The 9,600-nt window shown below is 34.0% G+C and overlaps 2 protein-coding genes and 1 non-coding gene across 4 annotated transcripts; all 3 read right to left on the bottom strand.

Annotated features, from left to right (window-relative positions):
* Positions 1-3,021: 3,021 nt before the first annotated feature.
* On the bottom strand, positions 3,022-5,824 carry LOC107906909 (NADP-dependent glyceraldehyde-3-phosphate dehydrogenase). The gene is made up of 8 exons (XM_016834060.2): positions 5,451-5,824; positions 4,955-5,148; positions 4,723-4,851; positions 4,500-4,619; positions 4,264-4,400; positions 4,033-4,188; positions 3,447-3,942; positions 3,022-3,353 (listed from the first exon to the last, which is right to left on the bottom strand). The coding sequence occupies exons 1-8, from the start codon at positions 5,593-5,595 to the stop codon at positions 3,240-3,242; spliced, it is 1,491 nt and encodes a 496-aa protein (XP_016689549.1). The 5' UTR covers positions 5,596-5,824; the 3' UTR covers positions 3,022-3,239.
* Positions 5,825-7,463: 1,639 nt separating this feature from the next.
* On the bottom strand, positions 7,464-9,370 carry LOC107906911 (40S ribosomal protein S12). Of its 2 annotated transcripts, none has more exons than XM_016834063.2 (5): positions 9,210-9,370; positions 9,013-9,049; positions 8,216-8,504; positions 7,821-7,886; positions 7,464-7,693 (listed from the first exon to the last, which is right to left on the bottom strand). In XM_016834063.2, exons 2-5 carry the CDS (start codon positions 9,018-9,020, stop codon positions 7,640-7,642), a joined length of 417 nt encoding a protein of 138 aa, XP_016689552.2. In that variant the 5' UTR covers positions 9,021-9,049; positions 9,210-9,370; the 3' UTR covers positions 7,464-7,639. The 2 variants fall into 2 exon arrangements, with proteins under 2 accessions (XP_016689552.2, XP_040949140.1); XM_041093206.1 differs by having other exon boundaries at positions 9,013-9,052; positions 9,210-9,347.
* Positions 9,371-9,421: 51 nt separating this feature from the next.
* On the bottom strand, positions 9,422-9,495 carry TRNAT-AGU (transfer RNA threonine (anticodon AGU)). Its single transcript has one exon. It is a non-coding gene; the product is annotated as a tRNA-Thr (tRNA).
* Positions 9,496-9,600: the final 105 nt, after the last annotated feature.

The raw sequence follows: 9,600 nt of genomic DNA, 5'->3' as shown, positions 1-9,600 counted from the left end.
TCATTTTAATGCATCTAATAATTATACATATTACCAATAATAATTCAATTCCAATAATAAAACACATATTTATATAATATTCATCACCAAATAACATTCACTTTAACTAAATTTATACAAAATATAGTTCATACAAACTTACAATGCTAAATTGCAGAAATACCAAAATTCAGGGACATTTTGGTAATTTTCTATTTTTCTCGAATTTTCACCCAAGCTTTATCTAAATTAATATTTCATTTAGTTTATTAATTTAAATAATAAAACAATTCATTTCATGCAATTTGGTCACTTTTTGACATTTTTACAAATTTACCCTTAAAATTTTACTTTTATTCAATTTAATCCCTAAACCTAAAACATGCAAATTAATCATTTTTAATGAAAACTCATGCTAGTTGAATAATTATATATTTTCCTCCTCCTCCTCTCCATTCCACATCCTTAATGTATATAACATGCTAATATATAACATTATCTATAATTTCACTATTTATTTATATGTTCATTCAAAGCTGTCCACTTGAGTCATAGTCACTAAATTATTTATATCTTGAGCTACGGAACCCCGAATTAAGATCCGCTAAACTTATATGAAACTAGACTCACATATCTTCTTACCATAAAATTTTCAGAATTTATGGTTTAGCCAATAAGTGCAGTTTATTCTTTAAAGTTATCCATGTTCTGCTGTCTAACAGTTTCGACCCATCTTCACTAAAAATTAATTATCTCCTCGTACGAGATTTGGATGATGTTACCGTTTGTTTATATTGAAAATAGACTCATTAATGATTTAAAAATATAAATTTAATCCCCTAATTATTTTTCTCAAATTTTTAATGATTTTACAAAGTCAGAACAGGGGAACCCGAATTCATTCTGATATTGTCTCACAAAATTTATTATATCTCATTATTTACAATTCCATACTTACACCATTTCTTCTATGAGAAACTAGGCTCAATAAGATTTAATTTCATATTTTTTTCATCTTCTAATTCGATCTCCACAATTTATGGTGATTTTTCAAAGTTAACCTACTGTTGCTGTCCAAAACTGTTTTAGTGCAAGATGTTGATTACTAAGTTTGTAACTCCATTTCTCTATAATATTTCTCATCACTTTCACTTATTTCCCTTCACTAATATATCAAGAACATAATACATTATATAAGAATACTATAACATCATTTCTATGTTTTTCAATAATATCAAACTTAAAAATATATTGAAATCTTGATGTTCTTACCTTGTCCTGTTAGTTTCAACCTTTAACTTGATTTTCTCTCTTCTCCAGCTTCTCTTTCTTGAATCTAACTTGATATTCTAGCTCCCCGTAATCTCCTTATTATCTTTCTCTCTTGATGGATATGGAAATTCTTTTGATTTCTAGGTGAAAATGGTAAATTTTTTGTGGAAGGACCAAATTGTAAAGAAAGCAAAACTTTCTTTCTTTCTGTCTTATTCTCACGTTGGATGCATGGGAAGATGATGATTTCTTTTCATCTTTCCTCCATTTTATATTAATCATTTAATAATAAAATAATACTAAAAATCTTAATAAAATATTAATTAAATAACATTTATCTAATTAATTAATTAATTAATTAAAATTATCACCAACATCATCATTACCTTCTAGAGTTCTCTCTCTCTAATTGACCATTTTGCCTTTCATAATCTTTTAAAATTCCATCATTGAGTCATCATTTAATTTGGTAAAATTACAATTTAGTCCCTCAAAATTCTTTACATTTTCAATTTGATCCTAATTCATCCATTTTCCTTAGTTTCTAGACTATTCCACCCTTAAAATATTTGCACTATTGGTCCTTCAACTTTTTCATATTTACACTTTATCCCCTCAAATTTTGAGTATTTACTCTTGGTCAACAAAACTTTTATCACTTTTACGATTTAATCCTTTCTTGAATTAATATATCATAATATACTTCCCAATGTTGCCATAACTCAAAATTTCCCTTTTTGTCATTTTATTTCCTTATTTTACTATATCAATGATACCTAATTTATTACTGTAGTAGTTTTCGGGGTATTTCAATAGTAATTTTTGAGATATTACATACGGAAGTCATTTTAAATCCGTCATGTACCCCATAAAATGTACCGACAGAAAGAACCGTAGTAAAAGTCTAGTTGAAAAGTTATCATCCAACAGAAGTGTACCAACGAACCAACTGATATTTACCGCCGCCCATAGGGTTCTAAGACATACCCCTATAGCAACGGTTATCCCTATCTTTAGTACTAATAGTGACGGACTTTGATGCTTTGATAAACAGATTTCGTCCATCAATAAATGGCAGTACGTTATGATAGTGATCATTGCATGTAATTTCCATCTTTTAGCTTTGCATCCTTTAATATATATATATTCAAGTTTGTATATTTTTTTATAATTGTGATTTTGTTTTTGGAGAAGGAAAATATCTGATCAATAAGTTACAATATGAGGATTAAGGTTGTAATTTATTGTAATTAAAGATGTGTATAAATTTACTTCAATTTTATACACTGTACAAGTAGAACCCTCTCCATAATAAAATAGTTATTTTAATTCGATAAAAAATGAGAAATTTTGGTATAAACAAAATGATTATATTTACATTTTCAATACTAATATTATATATAAATTTATTCATGAAACAATATAATATAATTCTTAATACTATTCTAAGAAAGTGAGATGGTCCCTTTTCATACATGGAGATTCAGGTGTTTATATATATATAATCTAACAAAATTTATCATTTTAGGAAACATAAATTTTCCTTAATTCTATCATGTGTGTGTGCTAATTGTATATTATACCATACACATGGAACAAAAAAGAGAGTAAATTATACCATAAAAAATAGGCCTGGGTTTTATTTTAAGAAATCCTTCAACATTGAACCCAAACCCATTAGTGGCACTTGTCTGGTTTTAGCCCCAATTCTGTCAGTTTTGATGATTATTTTCGGGCTTAAACTGGATAGGCTAAACCCAGAAACCAATGTTCATTAAAAGCTCTGCTAAGTCTTCAAACATCACTCGAAGAAACTTTGGTACATTCGATAACAGAGACTATATTATGCATATGTAACTGTCTTTCTTAATTGCTTGTCTCCATTTTTTATCCTTTTTCACTAAACATCATATGGAAATAAGCTCTAAAACACAAATACTATCTTAACTAAGATAACCCTGGCTGTTATTCTGATATTTATGAAATGCCTAACCCATGGTGTAAGACGGGGTTGGTAAGTTGATAACTGTGCTCTTGATCTTTGTCATCATGTTAATGCTGTTGGTAACCCCCTGTGATCCTATTCCACTGTCTTTCAAACCCTGTTTGCAACCCAGTTCTCAATAATTTTACAATGCTGCTGATATAACAAGAAAGTAATCCAATTTGGGACATGCAATATAGATTTTGTTTACCTGAAATGGGAAATGATCTGGTCCACGAGCTGGTGCAGAATTTATCTGAACCGTACCCGTCTCCATCGCATCACTGATCAATATTGCTTTATTGACATCCTTTGTGAAGACACATCCTTGGAGTCCAAAGTTGCTAGCATTGCAGTGGTGGATACCTTCCTCAATGGAGTTAATCCTTATAACCGGTAAAACCGGACCAAACGGTTCCTCCCATGCGATCCTCATATCGGGTCGAACATTGTCTAACAACAATGGCCATATAAGATTGCCATCTCTCTTGTACTCTTGACAAAATGTAGCTCCTTTCTCTTTGGCATCTTTCACCAGTCCTTCGATGAAATTAGCCGACGACTCCGACACCACGGGAGTGATATCGCAGTCATCCTCCGGTGCCCCGACCCTTAATTTCGCCACTTTTGCCTTCACCTTCTCCACCAGAACATCAGCAACAGATTCCATCACTAACACAACCTTGACAGCCGTGCATCTTTGACCACTGTGGTAGTAGTTGTACAAGCGAAAAAGAGTTAAAACACCATGTTAAATGTCTAGTAGAAGTGAGAACAAGCAAGTCTTGTTTTTTTACCTGTAAGAAAATCCTCCTTTTATTATGTTTGCAGCAACTAAATCCAAGTCGGCATCCTCGAGTACGATACATGCATCTTTTCCTCCCAATTCCATCTGCAGAGGGATCATTCCTGCCTTCTTTGAGATCGCAATGCCGGTGTCTCCACCAGTGAAGCTGAGGAAAAAGGTAATGCAAGTTATACACTATATTGTCATAGCAAATGAAGTGTCCACTATGGCATGGAACTACCTTATACAGTTAACTCCAGGATGCATGGTGAGGAAGTCCCCGATCTCGGAGCCTTTCCCCGTCACACAGCTAATGAGCCCTTTGGGAAAACCAGCCAAATGAAAGCAGTGTACCATATGAAGAGCAGAAACAGCACCCTGTAAGAAGATTACCAATTTTAGGACACACTATCAAATTCGACCACATTATATGTTTCGACAAAATGTGTTATCAGCATGTATGCTTGTAAAAAGTACCTGTGTCGGTGGCTTGAGTACAAGGGAGTTTCCAGCAATTAAAGCCGGTGCGATTTTTGAAACAGCCAGGTTAACTGGATAATTGAATGGTGGAATGGCCAGAATCACTCCAAGCGGAATCTGTATACATTGAATTGCAACTATAACTCATGAACAACAGGTTGTTTTCACAGGATTCTGTATATAATTTTTCATATGCTGAAGCAAATGAATGAAACATTACCTTGGAGGTGAGGCAATATTTGGTTCTCTGATTTCCAGGAAAACTATCAGATACCAAGAATTTCCCTTCACCAAGAATCCTTACCCCTTCTTCAGCAGTGTAAGAAATAAGATCCCCGGACCTCACAACCTTCATGGAATTATATCAAAAACCAGTTTTCCTTGAGATGAGTTGTTTTTCAGTTCTGAATTAAACAATTGCACAAAAAAAGTTGGAGCAGATTATTATATACCTCGGTAATGGCATCTTTGGCTGGTTTTGCAATTTCTTTAACCAGGCATTCAGCAATTGGTGCTTTATGCTCCTTTAGGATAGCAGCAGCTTTATGAAGGAGCTCAGCTCTCTTCCAAAGTGGAGTCTTAGCCCATGATTTTTGTGCAGTTTTTGCTGATTCCATAACCTTGTTCACCTCTTCTTGTGTACAAGCTGTTTGCAGCACCACAATAAAATCACCTCAGGCATCATTTTACCAAGACGCACAAACTAGCCATTAATATGATTTCAGCCCCTAATTCAACTATTTGGGCTATAGTTAAGTATGGTCTCAAAGGCACCTTGATTAATCTAGATCACCACGAAAACAAACACAGTTTCATAAGGAATCAAGAACAACACCTCAATATTTCCACAAAAAAAAGACAAGATTTGATGGGAAAAACAAAAGCATGCATATATGGTTTACATGATTAGCAAAATAAACTGTGGTTTTACAAGTTTAGCAGGCCAACCTTGAACCTTATACTGAGTTTTTCTGGTGGTGGGGTTGATAATTGCAACAGTTTTTCCAGAAGAAGACTTCTTCCATTCACCATCAGCATAGTACTTGTAAACATCTCCATCCAATATGTCTGAAAACACTCCAGTCCCAGCCATTATGAAAATTAAAAAGAGACGAAACGTACTTGTTTCCTATGGATTTCCTCACTCCAAGAGCAAAAAACAAAGAAACTAAGTGACCCAGAGTGAAGTGGAAGATGAGGCAACGAGTGTCTGGTATGGATTATGATGCCATACGGTTACATATATAGGGAAAAGGTGAGCCACAGCCATTGCCTTTGGTTGCAGTTGGAAAAAAATGAGTTTGGTTTAGGTGGTTCAGATTTTGCCAAGTTTGAGTAAATGGTTCTAACAATTTTCTTATCGGAATTTCACTCTTGCTGACCAGTCAATAGCTTGTACAAGTTAAAAATTGTAACTTGTTTTGGTTTTTTGCTACTCTTTTACCCTGCATAAAAAATAGCAGACACGATTGAAGATATTACTACTTTCATTTAATTTATTGTTCTTTAACTGTTTTACATTGACTTTGACTTCACGAAATCATTAATTCAGAGAAAGAAATGAAGTTAATGTAAGAAGTGGAAAGAAATGTAGACTTGGAAATTAATTGGTACTGAATCAGATATGGTATAATGACTTGATGATGAAGCTATAAAATAATACCCAATGGTACAAAATAGAGTTAGAAACACTCAAAACATGATATCATCATAAAAGAGTTGGTCCAAATTGGATTGCTGAAAAGACATTGGATTGCTGAAAAGATTTCCTTGCTTATGTATAAAATGATGGACAGGTTATGTGGATTTGCTGATACTTTTAAATCTCTCTCCTTCAGGATTCGTTACCAAAAGATTCAGTTGAATCATAAGCATAAACTATACTGTGTTCAACCAAGTTGCCCCAACCCTCAGTTTGGTGTTCAACAGTACTTAAAACACAGTATTTGCAGCGGATGAATGTTCTTTTTAAAACACATTTGGTTCTTGTTAAAGAAACCCCACGAGTATTTGCCATTTGTTTTTACAGTTGGTGGTGAAATTTCCTAAATTGTTGAATCAAGATAAGTAAAAAGAAGGAAAGAGACAACCCCAAATAACAAACTGAAAAGACGAGTAGCTTTAGCCTTCAATCATGGGGAAAGGTAGCTGGAACAAGAAGCACAGATGCTTGAAAATTTAAATCAGGTAATAGTGGTTGAAAAACCATGTTGGGTGTCTGGTGTAGGATCAACTTACTATACAAACCACAAAAACAGAGTAGGTAGCAGATGGACCACAAGACCTGACCATTCTAATAAAAGCCAATTCACCCACTTTCACTAATCCAATCATACTCATGGAGATGGCCTCTTTCTTTTACAGCGTCTAAAAAAGCCCACAATTTGGTGACTGCACCAAGCTTTTTCTTATGGCAATAACTTCAAGCAGCATAAAAGAATTTAGAGATTATATGATGTGAATGAATAAAATTGACTACGGAATTTTTTGGGTTTAAATATGGTATTTGTTCTCCTCACATGCCCGAAATTCAATTTTTTTTATTGAAATTTTCATGTTAAAATTTTTCAATGATTTATTAAATAGACCTAAAATTTAGTTAATTATCAAATTGACCCCTTACAACTTAAGCTGTCAAATCAGACTTTCCTTTTTTATCTGTAACGAAACTTCATTATGAATTCAAAGTTGTAAACAAAATTATCTAGCTCAAAACATGAATATCAATTTCATTTTTTACTAAATAAATAATGAATTTACTCAAACCTAATTAAGCCAGCGAAAACAAGACAATTTATATCCATAATTAGTCCACCCTGATTGTATTGGCGAACAACATGAGACATCTTGCATCGAACAAGACAATTTCATATACGTTTGAGAGAATTGAACCCCCAAATAGATAAATAAATAAATGTTAAAGAGAAAGGTGAAAAAAAAGAAGACAAACAAACAGAAACATGAGATAAAAATTGTTGGATTTCCAAATGTTTTGCCAGTAATTTAAAATGAGAAAGGTAGCATACATAAGAAACACCAAGCAGTTCAGCCTTTGAAAAAAACAAAATTACTCAAGCAAATATCAAGAATAACCAAAATTAAACTCTGATTCTACCAAAGAAACCATCCTCTTTTACTTAATCCTTGTGCTGCTGAACAACTTCGACACCCTCGTGTTGTTCACCGTAATCCTGCAGGAAAAAGAATAATAAAATCATCCCAAGAATCATAAATCCTTTCTAAATTTTCTAGATATTGGGTTGATGAAACAATTAAAATAGAAATTTGCAAATATGTATTTCATGTATATGCTCATACCTTCACAACTACGCAAGAGCAACCAACTACTTTCCGTGCTTTCCCTTCAGAATCTATCTTACACAACTGCATGCAGAGGCGATGCGCAATTAGTCTCTTTCTATAGGACAGAGTCAGAGTAATATGTAGTAACATTCACTCAGGATACATGGTCAAAGGGATTTGTAGGAGAGAAATAACTCAATGTTCCATGCCATACAAACACACAAGTTCATAGGTTAAGAATAAAGTCTTAACAAAAAACATATTGATACTAATTTCACAAGATACACCTAAACTAAGAACAAGTCATAATGGGAACATGCATGATATTAGAACATCATTTGGTGCTCTCAGCATGTCCAGAAATGCAAGGAAATAATTAAAACACGAATGAGCAATGAAATGTGACTTACACCAGCCCACTCGCCAAGAGCTTTTGCACTAGGTGCACGTAGCACCTTAACATTATGGTCAGCGCAGAGTGCCTTGACCAGCTTAACATAATCAGGTTGGTCACAGTCATCGGCTAAAACACAAAGATGTGCATTGTGCTTTTCAATTGCCTTGGCAGCTTCATGTAAGCCACGAGCAAGCCCACCATGAGCTTGGGACTTCCTCACCACAAGAGGCAAGGCTGTGTTGATGTCTATTGGCTCACCAAGAGTAGCGGGTGCCTCTGGTTGGGCAACGGCAACTTCTTCTCTGCAAAAGCCATAGGCAAGAGCACAGAATAACTACATGCAGACATTATAAAGAGAGATATGAGAGTGATAAAGACATAAAGTCTTTCAAAGAAATAAAAGCTAGGGTATAAACTGACGAGTTAGGAATGTAATCTCAAAAGGGGACAAAATTGAAATACTATCTACAACTCCTAGCAATGCAGAAACATATAGTTAATACGATCTTAAGATACTAAGTATTTCTAACAGATACTGAAAAAAAAGAAGCAAACAACAACTCAAGCAAGTATACAATATAAAAACACACACTGTGCAATCTATACTAGCATTCATAGATATCATAGCAATTCATCCCGCACAAAAGCGAACGAAGCCCAAAGTCTATGTAGGGAAAACTTAAGCGATTTGAAGCCATACGTAGGAAATTAAACAAATCCAATAAGTACAACCCGAACAAATTTCATGGGGAAAAAAATACCGACATTCTACTAAACATGGTCTTGAATCTTTATAGAGTTGTCACTTACCCCGACATTTTTGGATTTGAAGATGGGATCGGAGCTTCTGCTTTCAGGTAAAAAAAGAAAAAAAAAATCAAACAAGCAGATATTTCAGCTAATACAAAAAAAAAAATCGTTCAGTAATTTTGGGTGAAGAAATCAAAGGAAACGTTAGATGACAATGTAAGAAAACAGCAGGAGAAAACGAAGATTAAGGCGCTGACCTGAGAGTACAGAAAATGAAGAGCGGGGAGCCCTCAACGAATTGATCTGCTGGGTGGCGGAGGAATGTTTAGGGTTTTTGGTTTTTAGGGTTAAAATAAAAACAGAAGGTGAGAAAGAAACTAAAAGTCAACGAACCAATTGCTGCCGTGATCCAACCCAAGACCAATGACTTGGCCCATATTAAAGCCCACGGATGTAAAATAAAACCCAATGCTTTCATTGAGAGTCGAACTCAAGACCTCCCGCTTACTAAACGGGTGCTCTAACCAACTGAGCTATGAAAGCTAAATTGACGGTACGCCTTTCTAATTATAAATTATTCTTTTATATCAAACGTACGATAGGTAATTTTATATCAAAAAAATGTTACCTGGGAAAAAAAAAAGAAAA

This window comes from Gossypium hirsutum, chromosome D05, assembly GCF_007990345.1.
Source record: "Gossypium hirsutum isolate 1008001.06 chromosome D05, Gossypium_hirsutum_v2.1, whole genome shotgun sequence".
Lineage (NCBI taxonomy): Eukaryota > Viridiplantae > Streptophyta > Magnoliopsida > Malvales > Malvaceae > Gossypium > Gossypium hirsutum.
Note: the sequence above shows the minus strand (reverse complement) of the source record. Positions and strands in the feature narration are given on the sequence as shown.